A 23,800-nucleotide genomic window follows, 5' to 3' on the forward strand; every position below is an offset into this window, starting at 1 on the left:
TTTGAAATATTCTTGACGTGTTTTTTTTTATTATTCAATTTCAGAATATATACAGTTTTATTAGTCCTGTTTGCGTGCATAGACACTGCTTGGCCAAAAAAAAAAAGTCACTGTTTGGATTTAAATTGGCAAATACTATATGAATGGATCATTATTGCAGTGATTATTATGTTTCTAGCATGTTATACAGTGTGTGTGGCAACAGTTCTTCTAACCCTAATTGATGGAGCTTTTCATTTCTTAAACGACTATGTAGGAAGTCACATCATGGCCATATTCCAGGATGACAAAGTCAAGATTCATCAGGCTCAAACTGTGAAATAATGGTTGGTAGGAGAATGAAGAATCATTTTCACACAAGAGTTGTCCAGACCTTTAATTCATTGAAAGTCTTTGGGATGTGCTGGAGGAGACTTTACAGAGTGCTGGACTCTTGCATCGTCAATACAAGATCTTGACCAAAAATTGAGGCACCTCTTGATCAATTGGGGTTAGAAAAACTGTCCCCAATCATGCTAGAAACACACATGCTAAATCACAGAAATAATAATCCAGTAATAGACTATTTAAATCCAAACAACAACTTGTTTATTATTTTACTTTGGCCGGTCAGTGTTTAACGTACTTCGAATTAAGTTTTATATTCTAAGTAATGACTCAGATTAATAAGAAGAACGCCTGCACCACATATTGATGCTTTTTCCATGAGGAGCAAAGACCTGTATTAGCTATTCCCCTCAGACGGCAAGTTTTAATACTCATTTTGACATGAGCGACTCTTCCCGCAGATATGACTTCCTCATGCTGCGGCCCAGCTCATAAAACAAGCTTCTCCTACAAGAGACTTATAAGAGTGGCCGTGTATTCATAAGTCATAGTTTCTGCTCCTGTAAGTTATAAAGGAATTACCTCAGCTCAGGAGGAGCCGTGGGGATGGGTCGAAGTTTGTGCTAAGTCAACCAAGATGGATTTAAGTATATTACCAACTCAATCTTCCTCACCCTCCCTCAGTGTTAGCTTTTGTCGGTGGAGAAATGAGAGGCAGCGTTCAGACAAAGCTTGACCTCTAGGGGCCAGCTCTCAGAGCCTAGATTTTCAATAATGTAGGACAATAAAGCTTAGTCCTATAACCAACTGCAATATGCTACAAGTGTAAAGAGCTTAGCTGCTAATAAAGGGGGCCGACGAGGAGTGAGAGAAAAACAACAACTCATCTTCCGAACTCATATTTGGAGATCAAGTGCGGCCCATAAGAGCATTTCATAAGGACAGTAATGAGATGCTGCAGAGGAAGATGAGGAGATCAGACCGGTAAAGCCTGACAACTGCTATCTGACACAGTGGATATGAATGCGGGATCTTCTTCTAGTCCCCGTGACACTCGTGACAGGTGCACATATATGTTTGTTTAGATGTTGGTGCTCTCGTCCTCATAGATGAATTATTATTTTCCTCTCCAGCCCCAGCCGGTGACCTGCCTCTGCGTGGACCTGCTCCTGGTTTCCCGTAAGTGGCCCAGGTTGCCTGTGTGTTCTCCTCAGGGAGACAAAGGGCTATTATGGGTTTATTGTACAGATCAGCGGGGTCAGGGTACGCCGTGTGCGCATGCAGGGGAAATTTCTGGTTCTCGTTCGTTGTCAGCAGGGAGGAGGAAAACCAATCGAGCGTTCCAACGTGCTGACTAGTTGCTTTCTTGATTATGCGTATTAATGATGAAACTAACATCGGCTATGTTCGCAATGGAATATGCTCTTAAAAATAGTTTCAAAAGGGGATTTTCAAAGCGGTGCTCATAGAAGAAAAATTCAAGAACCTTTCAGTTTTTAAACTGTGAAAAACATTTTAATTATCTGAAGAATCTGAAGGTTCCCGGGATGTTAAATGTTCTTCATGAAACATAGATGGCAATGAAACCGGGATTGTTTTTTTTTTTTTTTTTTTAAGAGTGTACTAGCTTGCTGAGTAGGAATTACACTATACCCACTTTTTTTTTTTTTTAAATAATGCAAAAAAGTGCATGTGAGTGGTGGCAACTTATTAAAAAGAGATGTTAAACATAATTGCACTACTTCAGATTCATCCATTGCACTGGAAATGGAAGGCAAATTTAAGCACACTGCATTGTGGGATAAAGTAAAACCATTTAAAACCATAGGCTGAATTTGAAGCATACCTATAGGCGAAAAACAGCATGTGACAAAAGAAGTATGTCCAAATTCACAGTATAAAAGAGTAGGCAAAAAGTACCCAGGTGACCTACTACTTCTGGTGAGATTCTGAAGTGTGCATATGGACACTTTACTATCCCATGAGCCCACAGGAGAGGATTTGACACTGCTGGTATAGGTCACATGATAATGACAACATGGCAAATACAGTACGATTACATTCACATATAGAACATACATTTATAAGCAGTCACAAAATAATTACTTATGCAAAATAAGCATCTACTCAAGAAAGTATGCGATTTCGGACACAGTCATTGTTGTCACATGACTTCATCATGTTGCATGTAAATGCCATTCAGTTACCATTAACAAATTTATACATTTTGAATGTAATTTTGTGTAAAAAAAAAAAAAAAGGCAATCTGAATAAATAATGATTTAAAAGAGATGCTAAAATCACGGCATGCCTTTCATTTATATATATTTTAGCATATTATTTTCTCCTCCCTTTTAAAAAATAAGTTGTGCCTTCCTAGTTGGATTTCCTTAATTCTCTCAACAACTTTTTATTGGGCTGCATCCCACTGGTTGAGAACCACTGATTTATGCACACTGAAAATGAGCATTCAGCTTTTCCAAACTTTAAAACTGTTTTAACAAAAACAGTCCCTTCCTTGACTTGGGAATCTCACAAAACAGGAAACCTTTGCTCGTTGAGAGATCTCAGTTAAAGAGTCTAAAGGCCGAAACCCAGCAGTGACAGAATTTCCATCTTTCCTCTGCCTCTTCCTGAAGTTTAGGCCCGTCTCTTTCATGGCTGTGTTCTTTTCTGGATCTCATATACTCTTACACCATTTCCACCTACTTTGTTTATGAGGCTTTGATCCACAATATTCTAGGCTAAGTTACACCCATGCTCTGCAAGGTGAACCTGTCGGCATTGTTCCCAATGGGAACCCAATACTCGTGGAGTCTTTCCTCTCTCCTCTCAAAAAACTGCTCTCTTTAGTAACAGAATTCTCCAAAGATGCTGAACAAAAGGTCATGCACAAAGACACAATTTTATGCTCCTTTAATGAGTCAAATTTGCTACCTCTGCACTCACTTAAAGATACTTTGCTTGATAACGGCGCATTATCAAAACCCTCGTCAATAAAGGGCGTAACTCTGAATGCGGTTAAAGGGAGCGAAAAGTGTAAATGCACCATGCGGGTGACCTGTGTATATGTGACCATTTTGCACCGATGCGATATCTACATCTTTCGGCCTAATCTTTTGATGTTTCCTGTTTATGAATGGACTGAAAGCTGCACATTGTGGGAAAGAATAAAGAGCCGTGGAGGTGTCTGCATTATATCTGTTAAAGAGAGTCTCGGAGTCATGAATGTGGGGCACTGATTCATTGTGTCCTCACGGTTGCCTCATTCAGACATTCATGGAAGCCTTTTGTCCTAAATCTTAAGATCCATCCATTTAAAGTCACGTCCGACAATGCTCTCATAGATGCTTAATATGCATTCATGGACTGGTGGCTTGGCTTCTGTTAAATTGCTTTCATAAATGGATGATTTGGAAGGGATTCGCTGGATTGTTTATTTATTTATTTCATTTTTATAGAATCAATATCCTATTGCAGAGAGATATTGTAATGTGTAACCTTTACCCAATATGTTTTATTCATCTTCAGAGGACAACGTGGGATGCAGAGGCCTGGAATGTAATAATCAAAGCACACAAATTAGTTTGACTACAAACAATATTCTACCATTGTGGTGAAACCTCTTAAAATTAAATACCAAGGATTATTGCCTAAAAATAACAAAATATGTGGCCAGGTTTTCCTTTGTTCTGCATTAGGAACCCTTCATGGGTTGAACATAATCATATAATGGTGTCTAAGACACCTTTATCAAATATTAATGTCTCATAGTATGATGTCAAGGTCGGTGGACGATAAAAACAGGTAGAGGCATTAAGGATTATTGTGGATCTAACAAAAACACATTTCAGGTCATATTCTACCATTTTTTTTTAAATAAAAAAATAATATTTTGCATAAAGAAATGAAGCCTTTGTGATATTATTTTATGATAATTAAGCACAATACATTCTGATTACTGTAATGCAATGACTTTTGTGTTGTAATCAGCAAAAAAAACAGTTTACAATTTAAATAATAATTAAGCGTTTTTGGCATTACAGTAATGGAAATGAGAGTTTGTATAATGACTGAATGGGGAGTGCCTAATTTCATAAAAAAAATAAAAAAAATAGCCTATATGAAATATGGCCCAGACATACACTGTCTTTATAGCCATGCATGTGACTTTATTCAGATAGAATATCATATTCAGCATTATTCGTGTATTTTAATTTTCTTTGTTTTAAATTTCCACAGGTGACAGGTTTCAAAACAATTCCAGCATATTTGTATTGGTTTTATTGAATCATCTATCGTGTGTGATTATGATATGTCACAAACCATGTGCAAATTTGTAGCTTGTGCTTTGAGAGCAACACACATCAAGTCATGTAAAAACGCTCTTTTATTTCCGAAAGCCACATCTCTTATCATCGCAGGCTCTCCTGGGAACGGAGACCTCGGTGAGACCTCTTTCTCTTCAGTGAAAAAAACAAAAGCACAACTGATGCTGGTGTATTTTAAGGTTTTTTACTTAGCCTCGATCACCTCTGTGGCTCTTAGTGAGCCTTGACAGTGCTCGAAGCTCTCCAGGCGCTCAAAGCATTCCCCACAGACCCACACAACATACATGATGCCATGAAAGCATGTAGAGTAGCGCTGCCGTGTCGACCTGTCAGTCAGGAGTCAGACGCTGCTAACAGTTGAAATGCTGGAAGTGTTCGAGCACACACACACACACACACACAAAGGCCTCTCTCTCGCTCTGTTTCACGCCAGGCTGCGTGTCAGAAGAGACAGAAGTGAACAAAAGGAAGCTAAGCCCACGTGTGACATGCAGAAAGGGAGCAAAAGCTGCTAATGCTCGCGTTTTATCTCCTCACACCCTCGTTATAAAGAATAGAAAGCATAATATAGATTAATAATGCATGCCGAGTTCACAGTCTTGTTTGTATCTACGCAGCAGTCGTGGTAAATACGTCGGAAGATGTTTACAGAGGAAGCTACGCACCTGGCTTTAAAGGTTAAATCAAATCCGAGTCAAAGAGGGGCGAACGTGCAGCCTGTCCCCTGAGGAAGAACAGAAAGGTAAAGAGAATTAAGACGCATGCTGTTCTGCTGGGAAGGAAACTTTGCGGTTCCTGGCAATGACAGGCCTGTTGATTCACACTCGCGCAGATTCAATTCACATCTTTCTACTTGCCACCTTCCAGCAGCCAAATGGGATAAACATGCTGCTGGCTGTTTGCTGATTATCTTGAAATATCATTTTGAGGCAGCGTAAAATGCTGAAAAACACCTGCAAGTGATAGCGTTTGGCTTCCTCCAAAATATCTGCTGCGTCGACAGTTTTATTTAAGTAGGCCTAATGATTTTTGTCTGAAATAAAAAAAACAACATTTACAGGGCAAAACAAGGAGACAGAAAGGGATGTGTGAATATTGGCCTACTTAAATCTTGTGGTTTTAGCATGTTACATTTTTTAATCATGATTATAATACACTTTTTGCAACCCAAATGCTATGAGATTTTAATTAGAGAGGAAACTGTTTATTATAAATTATTCCTGTTGGTCTTTTTTTTTTTCTCTATTTTATTATTTATTTCAAACAAAAAATGTTTTCTTGGGAATATAGTTTTGAGTGGTAGTCCGAGTGTCAATGGCTGACTATATCGCATAGCCTACTTCCCTACTATAGTGCATGGACACTTAACTATCCCATAAGGCCTTGGGAGAGGATTTATGAATGGCAATGAAGCGTCCATGCTGGTAGGTCACATGATAATGACAACGTGGCGAATGTAGTATGTATTACATTCATACTACACATTCATACTATTAAAACACTCTCTTTTTTTTTTGCGGCCGTGAAATAATTATTAATTCAAAATAAGTACCTTCTCAAGAGAGTAGGTAGGCTATGTTTCGGACGCAGCCAATGTCACTTGTCATCCTAAACATCTTTTATAAAATCCCTTGAAATTACAGACACTCCCTAATGACATCATCATCCTGGAAGTGACATCAATTTGGAGGGAAAACAACAGTACAGACATTAGTGAGTAAAAGCGATGGATTCATTGAATTCTGTTGCATTTCATTCTCTCTACAACATTTCCTCATGTTTGATGACAGTACAGAAATTGGTTTGGTATAAAAGGTGTTAAAAAGGTGGTTAAATATGTAAAGTTCATGACACTCATGTAAACTGATGATGATATATTTCAGCTTATAAACAGATTATAAACAAACTAAACTGCTCAGATCATTTAACATTAGCCACCTTCAAAAACTCCATTGAAAATAAATACATAATTATATATATATATATATATATATATATATATATATATATATATATATATATATATATATATATATATTCTCAATGGTGTTTTTGCTGAAGGTGGCAAATTGTAAATGATCTGAGCAGTTTAGTTTGTTTATAATCTGATTTGCTGTTTAAAATATTAAATCTTGTTGACTGTTCTGTGAAAAGACTTTAAAATGAAGCACATTCTGAGAACAGAAGTCATTTACTGCACATATTTCACACTCAAAACCATTTCACAATGAGTTATGAATTTATTTTCTGCTCCAAACAGGAAATAACAAGTACACATGAGTGCATCATTTTTATTTATTGCATATTTAGCCCATGCTACAGCTCAATGAACAAAATCATCATAAACAATAAACACAGTTCTTTGCGCGGTCTCTGTGATCAAAGCTTTGGCAGTCTAATCTAACCAATTAATCCATTTATCAGCGGCGCACTAACAAACATGCCCTCCACGTGCTGTTTCCAACACACACTCTTCCTCGCAGAGCTGCTCAGAAACTAGGGCGTCGTGTTCACCACAATCTCTGCGTTGTTCATTCCCTTAGATTTTTAAATGAGTGGAAATGAGTCGAGCATTTCGGTGCCTACAATCTTTTCAAACTTTTGCACATACTTGGACACACACACACATGAAAAAAGTGAAAACAATACATGTGAAATTGGGGGTAAAAGGTTTTTGAACACAGATGTTGGATTTCACTGTTTAATTCAAAGCTCTGTGAATTTTTTTCACAGTTGTTTTCACCTCTGTGGTCCCGGTACACAGTGCCAAAATCACAGCACTTATTTTAAGCATTTACTTGGTGTGTGTGTGTGTGTGTGTGTTGTTGTTGTTGTTTTTCACGGCTGCATCTTCATCTTTCTGTCTGTTAATAATGTAGAGTTCACACATCAGAATGATCTTCACATTCTCCATCTGAGCTGGTTTCCTTTCTTACTTTCTTTGCCTTTTTTTCTTTCTCTTTGTGAAATCTGCAGGAAATTCTCAGCTCTTAGATTCTCTGACAGCATCTGTGAAAACCTACTGCATACGACTTTACAACAATGCAAACATCCAGTGTAAAACCTACGATCTGAAAACCACTGGATGGTTGAGCCATTTTCTCGTGTTCCATGATGAACTGATCAACTGTAATGGACACATCCTTTAATAAACTGAGCTGAATGGGGTCCAAAACTCTGAGAGCACATTGAAAATATGTGATTTTTTTTTTTTTTTAATAAACATTATGATGCAACATTTTAAAATGTGTCACTATCTCTAGGTCGCTAATCAAATGTAAGCAAATTTGTGACATTGATCATTCTTAGAATTCTTTAGCTTTTATGGTGCTGTGATTAAAGCAAACGGATGACATTAAATACTTAGACATTCTGAAGTTCATGAAATTCTCATTTTGGTCACTAAACTTTGCACTGGAAAATTCAAACATTTGGACCCCACTTTATATTTTGCCCACTCTGTCTGACAGTTTGGAGTGTCACTATTCCACTGAAGTTCCTCTAAGATATGTGAGAGTAATACATCCCAAAAGCAGTCGTCTGGTAATTTCGAGGAATCCACATCTGATGTTTTGTGCTGCACTTAAAAATGCATAAAAAGCTGCTTTTAGGAAATAAATAATTCCACCAGCTGTTTTCATCTCCATCTTTTGAGGAATATCATTGAAGAGGCTGTTTGTTTGCCTCCTCTGTGTGATTAAAGGTTCAGTTATGCACGTGGGCGGCGTCGAGCATCTTTAGAATGAAACTGTGTGAATCTGTTCAGGGCAGAGATACAGTAGAAAGAAACCACAGAAGACTGAGTTTTCCCAACGTGGTGTAAAACACACACACACACACACACACACACACACACACACACACACACACACACACACACACACACACACACACACACACACACACACACACACACACACACACACACACACACACACACACACACACACACACACAGACAGATGTTGTGTTCATGTTTTATGGGGACTTTCCATAGACATAATGATTTTTATAATGTTCAAACTGTATATTATATCCCCTTACACTAACACTACCCCTAACAAAACTCTCTGCATTTTTACATTTTCAAAAAACATCACTTATGATTTATAAGCTGTTTTCCTTATGGAGCCTAAAAAATGTCCCTATACCAGGACAAGGCTTTTGGATATTGCCATCTTTGTGGGGACATTTTGTCTCCAGGGTTTTCAAAGACACACGTGCACACAGTTTCCATGTATTGTGGGGACATTCAATAGACAAAATGATTTTTAAACTGTACAAACTATATTCTATCCCCTAAACCTACCCATCACAACACTCCATGCATTTTTACTTTCAAAAACAACAACAACTATGATTTATAAAATGTTTTCTTCATGGGGACCAAAAAATGTCACCACATGCAATGTAGGCTTTACCAGGACACACGCGCACACACACACACACACACACACACACACTTAGACTGCCTTCCCATCTCTACAGCCGTGGGACTTGTCATTACTGTAGTCTGTTTCCAGACAAAGCCATTCGTTCACCATCCAGTGTGTTTTCTCAGAGTTGCATTTATTCATTTGTGAAATTAAAAGTAGCCCTTTTGGCTGTGAAAATATATTTTTCAGTGCTATAGTATTGAAACAATTCAAGCTTGATATGCAATTGACATATATGACACCAGGAAGACGAAAAAGAATTAACTACCAGACACTATCAATATTAAGGTTACTCGATTAAACATTTATGGGCTAATAATGCACCTGGATACAATCTGACCTGCCATTATGTGGATGTAAGACACGTCTCTAAGTGAGTGTGCGCCTCCACTCTTACGCCAGTGCCACTGGGAATTTAAACTGCAACGTAACACAGCAATAAGGGGCTGTGTGAACTTTGACCTGTTGACCCTCCCTATTAGAGCTGGCAGCTGGGGAATTTCATTTTGATACAGCAAGGCAGTCACTAACAGTCCCGCTTCGTGCTACGAGTTGTCATTTCTCACATTTTCAATTTCTTTCCTCCGTAGTTTTCATTTCATAGCGTTGACCTTTTTGACTCTGTCATGTGGAGTGTTTTGGTGATGTGCTCTCAGGAAATAGCAGGAAGTTCCGAATGATAAATTGTGGACTACATTTACTAGTCTCGTTGCGTCATGGTTTGCCTCGTACACACGTGAGCATAGCATGCAATTGAGTGAGATTTTGCTGTGTTTGGCAGCTTAATCTAAAATGTAACATGTTGGTTTGGTGTTTCCTAAAGAAACATCTGTAATCCTGTAGCTTTAAGCATCAACACCCACCTCTCCATAGTGCAGTTCTTGACTTAACATCATTTTAAAATGTAATGTTACTTGTCCCTAAATCATTCTGCATGCAAAGGTGAAATATATATATATATATATATATATATATATATATATATATATATATATATATATATATATATATATATATATTGTATAGATGTGTGTGTGTGTGTTACTGCATTTTACCTTAGTAGGAAAGCCTTTCCTAAATAATTTAATAAATAGATATAAATAGTTTAATTAATAAGATAAATGAAAAAAGATGAAAAGGTAAATGGCAAATTACCTTAATTGAAAAATTAATAGTTATAATGCCTATAAACAATTGCTTTCATGTTACCATTTACTTAAATGTATACATGGCAGAAATATGTATTGTGATTTCATTATTGAAATCAACTTGAATAATATATATATATATATATATATATATATATATATATATATATATATATATATATATATATATATATATATATATGAAGAGTTCAGATGCAAAAGCCTCTAAGTGCCATCTGAAACTGAATGATCATTTTTATCAAGCTTCTATATTTAAGTTCAGTATTAATAGGTAATCTTCATTGCCATTTAAGTGAAATTACTGAACTTAAATATACGAGGTTGATAAAAATTAGAAGAAAATTTCAGATGGCACTTAGAGGCTTTTGCATCTGAACTCTTCATATATATATATATATATATATAATTACATGTTAAGACAACTTATTTTATAGAAAATAAAAATGTGAATGCCATTTTTCCAAATGCCATTGCTGGTGTAAAAGAGAAGCCCTTTCTAAATAGTTAATAAATATATGATAAAAAAAATAAAAAAAATAAAAAGATTAAAAAAGTAGAAGGCAAATTATCTAAATGGAAAAATGAATGGTCATAATGACTATAAACAATTACACGTGCAGGATATTCTGTTGTTTAAATATTCTATTCCTCGTCTATTCTATTCTATTCTATTCTATTCTATTCTATTCTATTCTATTCTATTCTATTCTATTCTATTCTCCAGCAGATGCAGCCTCTGACCTCTGGCTCAGACTGCAGGGTGTTTGTTTTTACCCTTCAGGCCTGTAGGTGGGGCAATGGCACCACATAATGGTCCTTTCCGTGCCGGGAAAGCCCGGGATCGTCTCAACAGGGGCAGAACTTAGTGACCGAGCGCCTATGGAAAGGCCTGGATAGACAGACCGGTGGCTCTTCCTCTCGGTTACCAGATGTTCAACCTCCCAACGAGCGTCTGATTTGTGAAAATAACTGGAAGAAAGTAGGTCAATCACGTCTCATGAAGGACTTGCTGCTGGTGACAAACTCATTGCAGGGTGAGCTGTTTAATACCGAGAGTGTTGAAATAATCTCTATCACTGTCTGTGTGTGTGGAGGGCCCCGAGCGCAGGTGCAGCTGACGGCCCCGCGCCGTTAATTACTCCGGTAAACTTTGTAATCACGAGAGTTTACGGGATCTGCTGAAATGAGGTGGAGTTGACCCGCTCCGTCTCTTTTCAGAGCCCATTTCCACTGGATATTTTACATGTTAATTGTGTAGAATGGCTCTCCGCTCTTTTCTTTCTATAGGTGCTGCCTGGAGCTGTGCCTCGGGCTCTCTCTCTCTCTCTCTCTCTCTCTCTCTCTCTCTCTCTCTCTCTCTCTCTCTCTCTCTCTCTCTCTCTCTTCATTTCAGCAGCAGAATGAAAATGCTAATTATTATATGGCAACCTCGACATAACCAGCCCATTTCCCATGTTCTGCTGTTTTCATCTAAAATCAGCTGTGAATCACGATCTTTGTTACACTGACACACAAAGAACGCACTTTAGGTTGATAGTGGTTATTTTTATTACGGTTGTTATTTAATAAGTAGCCTACATTTTATCCATTTTAAATTAATATAATTTATATTATAATTTTAACTTTTGATACTATTATTTTTTATTATCATTGTGTTTTTTGTTTCATATTTTTATTTATTTAATTGTAACAATAGCAATAATAAAACAACGCTATAATTATAATACATATTGTTTTTTCTATTAATTTAAATATTATAAGACAAGTTGGTCTCGTGTAGTGTTTTTGAAATGTCAGTTTCGAAACATAAAATCGTAATGAATCGAATAAGGATAGGATGCATGAAAGAAGTATAGCCTACTTATAATAAAAAAATAAAATAAATAATAATACAATTTTTTTTTGAACATAGGCTATAGGAATGGTGACCTGTTTAATGTCTTCCGGCTTGCATATAAGGTTTGAAGTCGTTTCCAGAGAAGTGAAGTTTGTAATTGTCACTGGAGTTGTATTGGGACATCTGCTCGACTGTATCAAAGCCGACACGAGAGTCCCAGCGGCTGAGCAAAAATCTGAGTTAATTAGCGCGATACATGTTTAATTAAAGCCAATTACAATATCTAAAATTACCTAATCGAAACCTGTTTTCACAGTGAAGGTGCCCTCAGCACGATCTGCTTCACACACAAATAACACATGCATTTTGCAGCACATGCACTTTGTGCTTCTGTACAGTATGTTCCTGCTGCATATGGAGATTTTATTTTTTTTCTTCAAATAAAAGCATCAGCAGGTATTGGAAACGACAGCGTGTCTTCAATACTTTTATTGGCTTTTTTTGTATGTGTTCTACAGCTAGGCTACATCATCATATATTTATTAATTAAATGCGTGCATTTACGTAAATGTAATTTATTTTGCATGAATTTTTTCATTTTAATCGGCGAAATAAGGGTTATAAATTGTTCCTTATACATTTGATAATTATATCAGACTTTTGTTTAGTCCTTCCAATCTTGATGTTTGCAATGCACGTGATAAATTCTGGCACTCTTTAAAAGAAAATCAGAAACTGATTGGCTCATGTTTGATCGATATTAGGCTATTGATTCGAGCTCTTCTTCCCCGTTTAATTGTGCTGTGATCTCAAACGCTGTTCCGCAGATGCGTCGAAAGGAGGCGCTCTTTATCAAATTTCTCGTGAAGATTAAACGCTGCTCCGCCAAAAGCTCCTGCAGTTTCCTCCGGAAAATAAATTCATTTATTTTCACGTTTTATTCATTTAGGCGGATGCTCAAAAATCATTCTTTATAAAGAGGTAGAATGAGATCGAGATATTGTTAATGGTATTTTAGACGAGGTAATTGATTAAGCATATTGTTTGGCTATGTTTCTACTATTAATTTATTATTTATTCATGTATTTTATTATTTATGTATTTTTATTAGTTAATGCTATTTGCTTTGTCTATTTATTTAAACCCGCTACAAATCCACAATGGAAAAAGGTACATTAAAATATATATGATCTTGTAGCTGTTTCATTATAAAAAAAAAAAAAATAATAAATAAATAAAAAATAGCCAACATGATTTTATGGAATATCTGCGCTTTTTAAGCACAATTTTATATAATGGCGCAAGAAACAATAATAAACTGTTAACTGAAATGATGACTTGACACTAATAGCAATGCACATAATTCATCAAGATTTTATTTGCCCTCATTTTTCCCTTTTCTGATCATTAACGATGTAATTAGTTGTCATGATTAAGGCGAAGGGAAAATATGCAACAGTTTAAAAATGCAAAGACGAATGATTGATTCTCCCTGTTTGTCATGCGCTGACGTTTACGCTGCTTTGATTTCCATCTCTCTCTCCCTCTCTCTCTCTCTCTCTCTCTTTCTCTCTCACATTCCCTTTTAGATAAACCCATTACAAAAATAATATATAAATACATATTTTTTTCTTTTCTTTTTCGAGTCTTAGCATAAGAGGACTTGGTTTTAAAAGCATGCAAATGTGAAATGTTGATTCTCGTTTGCTTCCACTCTAGAGCCCGAAAATAGCCTCTGTAACATATTGTGATGAACTGGGAAGTCTGGAGCTGGCAGATGCGCTTTAAACCCAGAAACTTGAGCTCTTGGATTGATAGTACGAAGGTAAATCATCTTTCAGCAGCTCTGCGTTAGTTATGATGAGCTGGTTCACGCCTTTCACTACATGGCGTGCTCTCTGAGTGGTCAGTTGTCCGATTTTACGCACAATGCTTTAACCCAGAATCTCAGCACTGCTAATTTAATTTCTTGTATCAATGCCATTACCAGCCCGAACGCACATGTCAACGCTTTTCTGTGATGTTGGAGACAGACAGGCCCTCTCCAAGCAATTTGACTATAGCCATGCCTCTTCTCTAGCTTCTCTGGAGTTTTGCAGGTGTCATTCTGCTCCAGACCTTTAAGATTAAAAACGGGCTTTGGAAGATCTGGCCGTGCGCAAAGATGCAAATAGGAAAGTCGTGGTGCGCTGGTATGATGCGTGGAGGGGACATCTGGGCACTGGCCATCTGACTGACTTTGCCTTGACATCTGGGAAAGCCACTGGTGTGTGGCACGCGAATCGGTTGATGTCGCTATTTAAATGCAAATTTGTTGGGGATCATTGGAGCCTCACCCCGTAAATTCACACAAAAGGAACACTTCACACACAATAAGGAGGAGGGTCGTTTCTTCGGGAGGTCTTGGCAACGCCGAACAAATCTTATTCAAACCCACACACACCTTCTGCATGACTAACTTTTCCTTTGTCCCGCGCGCTCGGTTAGTACATCTCCCCAAATAAGATCTAACATGGGCAGACAGAATAGAGCTCAATCCGCAGCGTTCAGTTTTTGAGAAAAATAAAGCTTTTTGTCATAGTAGAATATTTAAGGTTCTTTTAGACAGATTGCTTTCTAAAACAATTCAAAAAAGAACCCATAAACCAAAACATGGAACTGATGAAGCTATAATCGTCAACAATTAAAGATAATATTAAAGGTCTAAATATTTAATACACAAATCATTTTTTTTTTTCATTAGCCTATTATTATTACTATTATGCTTGCAATCATATTTTTTTTGTGTGTTGACAAACTCTTTTTTTTTTTTTTTCCACGGAATATTTTGAATATTATTTTAGATGCGCTTTTAATCTGGCACATTTTTTTTTTTTTTTGCATAACAAAAACTGACATCTGACACTTGCGAAATGCAAAACGCAATTAAATCGGTTTCAGAATAAACACACCGGATTTTTGGTGTCATAAAATTTGTCGCGCACTTAATTTCCGAACGTCGAGGAGTGAAAGTGAAAGTTGGTGAATTAAAGAGCGCATTTTGCACGCTTTGGCTCCGGGCTCCAGATGAGCCTCAGAAATGAGCCGAGATGGATTCAGGCGAGCAGCTGATTCTCCAGTCTCCGGCCAGATGGCTTCTGAACACAGATTTGCATTCATTTTCGCCTAATATCTTCCAAAATAGAGGGGCAGCTGCATTTGTTGTCAAATAAGGTTTAAAACTCCTTTTTAGGACGGGATCGTTACCTACGCGATGGGATTGTTGAACTTCTCTAGTCAACAGTATCAGATTTAAAGGGATTTAGACTAAAACCCTAATTTGGTAATCAGATTGAAATCGCTTTGGTGTGTAATCTGTATTAGAGATACTGTAGATTAGGCCTAGAATTAGCAAACCTGAAATATTTATTATGGTGAGTTAGATAGATAGAATAGGGTTTGGAAAAATAATTAAAATAATAAAAATTTGATTAAAAAAAAAAGAAACATATTAAAAAGATATCACATGCCAAATAGGTATACGGATACTTTAGATTCATTTATTAGCACACACGTAATTATCATTTTTTGATAACAATAATTATAAGAACACTTCACGTGAAACAAAAAACAACTGTTTCGTAATTAGGATAAACGTGTAATAATGATACAAAATAATAATAATCATTTGCTGCCTAGAGTGCCATTTAACATTAAAGTTCACAGAGGCATTCAGCGTATGCATGGATCAAAGTCATTGCGAATTAAAGACAAAAAGCATATCAATCTTAAATTGTCGTAAAATATAATTTTATTACTTACGTATTTAATTAGACGACGATGCAATGTGATGGATTTTGAGTCGAGGCAAGAGCAACAGCTTTGATAATTCACTTATCTTTGGCAATAGTCATTAACCCCCAACACTAGCAGAATAGATTGCTGTGTAAAACACATCTCTCTTCTCCTCTCTCCGTCCATCCATCCATCCATCCCTCCCTCCAGCGCACAGGGTCCCCAGATAACCAACATCGGACTTCCATTTTCGCCCATTAATTCAAATATTAACATACATGCACTGGCTGCCAATATCACGAGCACCTTACGAAACGAAGGAAAAAATGACCCTTATTGTTCTGATAAATGATTATATTTTTATTACAAAAGACATCCTACTTCTTGCGCATAGAAGGAGAGGGTGGACGCAATGTTTCCCCCGAGTCCTTTCACAGTTTCAGATGTAATTCTGTAATAATTTACAAAATTAAGCGCGTACGCACTAGGACTAGGAGTTTGACATCGCCTCGTTTCGCTCCACGCACGCAAACTGTGTGTGTTAGATTCAAGCAGTCAATGTTCCCATAATTTAAGACGCGCATTACGCCATTATGCAGATGCCCAGGGTGTTTATTATAAGGAGCATCTAGTCTTAAAATGCCAGTACACATTCCTGACTTCAGAGTAATCAAAGGAGAAACTAGTGAATCGATTTAGTCAATTACGCGCCCGGGACGTTTGGCACTGTCATTGTGATGATGATGAGGATGATGATGGCCCAGTAAGAATTTTATTCTGGAAACCGGCTAACAGTTGCAGCGGATGGGTGGTCAGTGCCCTTTTTTTTCTCCCCCCTTTTGCACTCTATAAACTTGCATGGCAGTTTCTCAGAATATATAGTTCCTGCGCGCCGCGCTTTATTCGCGGGCTTTCGTTATCATTCATTTTTGTTCCTCTCTGATGATTACTTGACATGATGTTCACTGGAAAAGCAGTAGCAGCAGCAGCAGCAGCAGCGACTCTAGTCTTGTGTGTACTCACGGTCCAAGCTTAAAGCCCAGCGACAGGAAGCTTCAATCCTCTCCATGTATGGGCAAGGCCACGCCTCCGTGCGCGTCATCCTCTGACAGCGTGGATCCCGTGGGTCTGGAGTTTTTGGCTCCCGGGAAAGGTTCCAGTCCTGGGGGATAGAGGGTTGAGTTTTGTATGCTTCCATCCATTCTGCAAAGACGCGCTAAAGGCCCCTCATCATCCTCTCCCGTGTCCGGGAACACCTCCACGGTGATCATTTACGCGTTTATTTGTCTTTTGGAGCCAGAAGTGGTGGATTCAGCAGTGTCCCGAAGCCTTTTTTGATGCTGTTGTTATAGAATGCCACCAAGCTAAGAGCATCATCACCATCATCATCATCCTCATCAACAGCAACAACAACCACAGAAAGTTGCGAGAAATGTTTAACTGAATTAAAACAACTCTAATATCCCTGCTATTTGCGCGAGTTGTTTCGCTTCTTCCACGGGAGGATCTTCATCTATCCAAACAAGCTGCTGGAGAGGCTTGAGAATCTTTACGCACTGAATCGTTCATGTGGTGCCAACGCAGGACGGACTGAAGAAGGAGTCGGGACTGCTTTTTTCTTCTTCTTCTTCTCTTTTCGACAAATCCCAAACAAACTCTTACTGCTATCCGAAGGGGCTTCTTGGAGAAACGACGCGCCCTCGCTCACACTCTCATTTCATCTCTTTGGCTGGAAGTGGGTTGCACGCGAACTGTTTTAATGTTTGGGATTCAGGAAAATATACCGAGAGGGGGGACCACTATGAAAGAGGAACCGCTGGGCAGTGGCATGAATTCGGTCCGATCGTGGATGCACACGGCTGGGGTGGTGGATGCGAACACGGCCGCCCAGAGGTACGTTTGCCAAATCATCCGATTTTTAATGCATTTCTCAGATCGACCCCTAAATCCCCAATATGCCATGTATCAATTACACTCTCCCCATGCACCTCTTCGCCGCTTTCCCCTGTTCATTACATCATATTACAGTTTAAGTGACAAATCAAGAATTCTCCCATGTTTTCATTCTATCTACATCTATCCAGATCTCAAGTGTGTACGCCTGTTGTTTTAACCCACACTGGTGTCTTGTTTTCCCCGCAGTGGAGTTGGTCTGGCACGGGCGCATTATGAGAAACAACCGCCATCCAACCTCAGAAAATCCAATTTTTTCCACTTCGTCCTGGCGCTTTATGACAGACAGGGACAGCCAGTGGAGATCGAAAGGACAGCTTTTGTGGACTTTGTGGAAAAGGATAAAGTAAGCGCCACTCTGGAATACAGCTCTGAATTTTCACCTTAAAACTTCCACATCTCTAGATCTTTGGAAACACGTGCGCCATAAAACACTTTTGATGGATATCACAGAGATAACAAAACAAAACAAAAATAGATATGCATTATACACATTATTGCCAGGAATTATTCTACTAAAATAGCAAACTTGAAATAGAGTTGCTGGATTAAGGCTTAAATATGTACATGCATACAGACAAAAATGCATGCATTTCATAAATATATCAAAATTAAATTCTCAGCAGCCCAATAATGCCAATCTGACCCCAAACAAATGCTTATTTTCAGGAACCTAACAGTGAAAAAACTAACAATGGGATACATTACAAACTACAACTATTGTACAGCAACGGTAAGTGTAAATTTCTCTATTCAGCAGGGATAGATTTACAAGTGTTTTATTCGCTCAATGGAGCCGTATTGACTTACATTCAGTTTACTAAAAATGTAGTTCAGTTTATTCCACAAATGTAATTCTAGTAGATGGCAAATCTTTTTTTTTTATTAGTGAATTTCAAGAATACTTTCTATTTTTTTTTCTTTTTCCGAGGGAACGTTGTATAGTTTTTTACACCAGACTTTTTCCACATTGAAAAACAAAAAATAATTTCCCACAGGCGTCAGAACAGAACAGGATCTTTATGTTCGGTTAATCGATTCCATGACAAAACAGGTAAGAACTTTTCTTTTCTCTTGCGTGCATCTGTGTATTTATATTTATAATCTGTGTGTGTGTGTGTGTGTGTGTGTGTGTGTGTGTGTGTGCAAGTTTCTGTTGCACGTGCTTTACATTAGGCTACATTGTTCATGTTTCTAGAAGTAAATACAGGATAAGCAAATACATCTTCTTTATATATATCATTTATTGGAGATGCAGTGCAATTTATTGATATTGCTGCTTTAACTTGCTATATGTATTTGCATGGACACTAATGTAAAGCCGTGGCTCATTTTGGGTTGCTCTGATTAATGGGGGGAGGTTATTTGGCGGATTTAATTTAATATGAATCACATTACCACGTTTTTCTTCTCTTGTAACTGCTTGATAATTCATTGCGGATTAATGAAATAGTGTGGGGCACAAAAAATGTGTTTACATTTAAATTACGCATTTAAAATAAAAAAAACATATACATATTTTCTGATAAAGACACAAATAACCTGAAGTGTTATAATTTACGCGGATTAGTATTTTATAAGCCACATTATAGTCTCACCCTCGCATATAAAGCATAATAGTCAAAACCCATATATGTGTATTGCGCTCAATTAGGTTGTTTTTATTCAATCTTATTTTTTTTTATTAATCTGAGACAATATATAGCTCATATGCGTGTACTTTTATAATGCATACATTATTTTAATAATTTTACACCACAGCATATGAAATAAAATAAAAATTTAAAATGCACTTTTTTTTATTTGGCAGTGCAATATTTATAAATTGGCATTCAGTTACTAAATGTTCGTGTGTCTTTTATATCGCTCGTGAAAACGCACTTTTGTAGTGATGTAATCAGATCTGGTTAAAGGCATAAAAATAAAGCTCCAGGCGTGAGACAGACACTTGAGTTCATATTGTGCTCTGATGTTCTCTGAAATCACTCTCAGCTCATTCCCATTGTCCATTTCAGCCTCTCATAGTAAAGAACAGGGCGGATCTTTAGCTTGATTTTGAGGCTCTTGTTATCTGTAGTTTATCCATCGTTTGGCATCACAGGACAGAAAATATGAAGGTTTTATCTGAGGCGCCTCTGAATGGAGCTGAACATGATCAAAGAGTCAATGGCGCTGAACAGACACTTTATGGTTTTCCGTATATTTTTAGTGAGAGGCAGGCGTGGAAAAATAAGGATACGTCAAATAATGTCTGATAAATTCAATCCAGTGCTCGTTTTGTTATTTGCAATTTCTAGACGGTTTGTTAGATATGACCTAATAAAATTCATTAATAAAATTAATGACATCAAAATTAGAAACCAACGCTTGATTTAGCATGCAGTTGGCAAATTAAAATTCAAAAGTGACCTAATTGCGACTATACTTTATTATAAGTTCTCATATTTTTTAATGCAATTTATTTTCGCTCCATGCTTGTTTACGCACATTAAGCTTGCATTTTTTTTCTTTCCACTTTAATGTGTAGATATACAGCAGGGCTTGGATTTTCATACATTTATATGTACCAACAGTACTGTTTGTGTATTTATATATTATTTAATATATATTTTTATTATTATTACAATGATGTACTGTGCAAGAGCGCACTCCAACGCGCCCCACGGATCCCACGGAAGGACGCGTTGGAGTGCGCTCTTGCACAGTACATCATAACGGGAGCAGGGCAAACAGGGAGGGAGGGAGGGAGGGAGAGAGAGAAAGAGAGAGTGAGACAGAACGCGCAAAAAGCACCAAGGCCCGTGCGCACCTACAGCTCCAAACGCCATCTGTTAAAGCCAATGCTCAAAAATTACTCAAGCGTACCCCCCGACACCGCTTTTTATCTAAAGAAAAATCATTGTTAGCGGCTCAAAATAAACAACAGATTGCCCATTAGCACTCTACCCCTAAATATCTGCAGATTATAACCGCGTTGATGTGTACGGTTATGGGTATTATTTACCGCGGCCATCTGCGTCGGAGAAGCGACAACTATGTGATTTCTATTATCATTCCCCAAATAAATAGCGCAAAGATCTAAACAGAAGCATATGCGACTCTTCATTTCTAAAGTGATATGCATGTGGTATAATTTGTCATCGCAATGACCGGCCAAGTGTTGATATTCATTTCAAACATCATATTTATTTATGCAAATTAATAACACAAAGGTTATCTCTATCTAGAATGTGGGCATGTGTGTTGGTTTACAGATAAAACATTGTTTAACAATGTATGTGGGCTAAATGGATTTTATTTACGCACCTTCTCATGTCAATTTTTAATTGATGAACCTGAACTTTGTACCATAAACCACATTTTATTTTATTAGGTCCAATTAATTTTTTTTTTTTAATGGAGAAATTAAGTTTTATATTTAATATTTTGACTGTTATATTTTACAATGTGTGCAATCCTCTTGAAGATATTCACTGTTACTTTTATTTCAAGGCTATTATTTATGAAGGACAAGACAAAAACCCAGAAATGTGCCGAGTTCTTCTCACACACGAAATTATGTGCAGGTAAGAAAATATTTTCAGATAATTATAAACTATTACACTCGACTGCATAATTGTATTTTATCAGCCATAATGTCTTGTCATGTTTTCATAAATGCGTAACGCACACGATGTAGGCCTATCCAGGCCTCCGAGCATCAGCCTTACAGAAAATCAATGAATCCCTGAATAGATCTGCCTGGATACGCTGAAAAGAATCCAAATGTTCAGAATTGTCAGGCGGCTTATTCATAATGATTTACGGTTCGCTTTGCGTCCTGCTCTGCGAGTTTCAGAAGTTCTACTTCAAAAGCGCAAATTTGACTGAATCATTTGGTGACATCGGATTTACGAATGATCTCACTGGACTTTTAATACTATAGAGGATGAAATGAAATTCACACACACACACATGCAGACGCGTGTGTGCGTACTCGGGCCTTTTGGAAAGTGGCTTTTCATCCTCAGCAATTTGACCGTGCGCCACTTTGTCTGTTCTGATTTTTACGCGCGCGCCTCAGACGGTTAATTTAAAAGTAAAATGGACATTAAATAAAATAACTGCACTAGAAGAGAACCCAACACGTATGGAAGCAAGCACTCAATTCCCCACCAAATCGGAAAAGAATCAGAAGCTTGCTCAGAGGTCAAGCCACATCCTTCTGCGCTCAAGATAATAACGCTTCAAACTTTTGAGAGTTTACGGAGCCGTATTTACCGATAAAGAAAGTTCCTCGCATCGCACTCTGTTGCGTGCGTCAAACCGCACAGATGCGTTTTCGAGTCCCAAGCAGAGGTCCATAGACATACTTTAATCACTTTAGCTGTCAGCTTTAAGGAGCTTTACATGTTTTCCATACCATATGGTGTTAATTTAGCTCACTTAGACATGTAACCATTATACAAGTGGGCTTCTTTAAATTCAAGAGGCATAACAATTTTTTTTTTTTTTTTTTTTATCTCAGTAATTCCAACATTAATTAAAGAAAGCATAATGGAAGCATCTTCAGGGCCTCAAAATGGAGGCATTGGCACATTGTAGGAGACTGATGGAGGCTTTTTGAGCTGGTAATTAATAAGTGCCCCACAGAAATCCTGGTTGAAGGTGGCATCTTGCATCCTCTCCAGACACAACAGCTTGACAATTAGAGGTAAACAAAAGCTGGGGCTGAGAGAGAGCTTTCCCCCCCTCCCAGCCTCCTGGCACCCCCTCTCCTCCTCTCAGCACTAAGACAAACACCAAAAACATGCTGTTTTCCCTCCTTCAGCCACAGCGCCGGGCTCCGTGTTTACCCGCCGCCCGCATCTGCGAGAACCGCAGCCACCAACACCATCAGGCTCTGCCAGAACCTACGCCAAACACCTCGCGGTTAGCTAGAAAAGAGGACGAGAGAGCGTGTCAGATGAATAAATCTAAACACACGGTGCTCGAAGACCAAAGACACATGCAAGCTGTTAGCTGATTCTCTCATATCTCATCTCATGTCTTGTCTTCTCTCTCTCTCTCTCTCTCTCTCTCTCTCCCTGTGTTCTTCTCCACAAGTCGGTGTTGTGACAAAAAAAGCTGCGGAAACAGGAACGAAACGCCCTCAGATCCCGTGATCATCGACAGGTAAGACTCTGTCTGCTTCTGTGAGTGTAGGGCGCTGCGGCCCAGCGTCCCGGCCTGGGTTTGCCCTGTGTTGTTGTGCAGGTGTGTTGATGTGGAAACCCGAGGGTGTCTTTGGGGACCGTGTAATTGCTGGTGAGTTGTCAGGGAAGCACTTTCCTCGAGACTTGCGATCTAGAGAGCGTTTGGTTTTAAACTCACAACTCTTTCATCCTAATTTGTTAACAGCAGCTCTGCTTATGTTCTCTGTAAACAGTGCACTGCCTCTCGCTGGCTTTGTGGCACGACCGCGTTCCGCAACAGAGCAGGAACGTTGCGTCTGCGAGCGTGCACATGTTTGAGGCAAAAAGGTGTCTTTACGTTGCGCTCTGTAGTGCTGCCGGTGGGAAATGAGTAATGTTTCTGGGCTGGCTGTTGGCGGTTGCATGTTGATCACATTAGGGAAAGCGTGTTCAAACACACCGGCTCCCGCCGAGTGGGTAATTGACGTTCTTTCTTTTTTTTTTGCAGCTTATGTTTCTCTTTGTGAGTCTGGCTGAAGGTTACACTTACTCGGCGAGACTTGCACTTCTTCCTTTTTGTCCAATTATCCCTGTAGTGGCAGCACGTACGTGGATTACGGCAGGGCAGTTCTTGGACTCGCGGTTGAAACGGTAAATGTGACAGGGAGCGCTGGCTCCTCGAGTCCGGGCCTCTTGGAGATTAGTGAGCTAGAACAAGCCTACCTTGCTCTATAAAGCCAGGAGTCTCTCTGTTTCCATCTGCTGTAAAGAGCCATGAATAAGCATCAAGTGCTGCCAGCAGCAAGAGCCTCTCTCTCTC

At 38.3% G+C, this 23,800-nt stretch overlaps 1 protein-coding gene across 22 annotated transcripts in view; it reads left to right on the plus strand.

Annotated features, from left to right (window-relative positions):
* Positions 1–14,843: 14,843 nt before the first annotated feature.
* ebf3a (EBF transcription factor 3a) overlaps positions 14,844–23,800 on the plus strand; it is a 95,160-nt gene continuing 86,203 nt past the window's right edge. For all 22 annotated transcript variants that reach the window (XM_079851800.1, XM_079851821.1, XM_079851807.1 and 19 more), the window contains exons 1-6: positions 14,844–17,767; positions 18,017–18,173; positions 18,497–18,560; positions 18,826–18,881; positions 21,320–21,393; positions 22,913–22,981. In XM_079851800.1, coding sequence (XP_079707926.1) covers positions 17,634–17,767; positions 18,017–18,173; positions 18,497–18,560; positions 18,826–18,881; positions 21,320–21,393; positions 22,913–22,981 — 554 coding nt within the window. In that variant the 5' untranslated portion in view covers positions 14,844–17,633. The remainder of the gene's footprint in view (positions 17,768–18,016; positions 18,174–18,496; positions 18,561–18,825; positions 18,882–21,319; positions 21,394–22,912; positions 22,982–23,800) is intronic.

Source organism: Squalius cephalus (assembly GCF_949319135.1).
Source record: "Squalius cephalus genome assembly, chromosome: 19".
Classification (NCBI taxonomy): Eukaryota; Metazoa; Chordata; class Actinopteri; order Cypriniformes; family Leuciscidae; genus Squalius; species Squalius cephalus.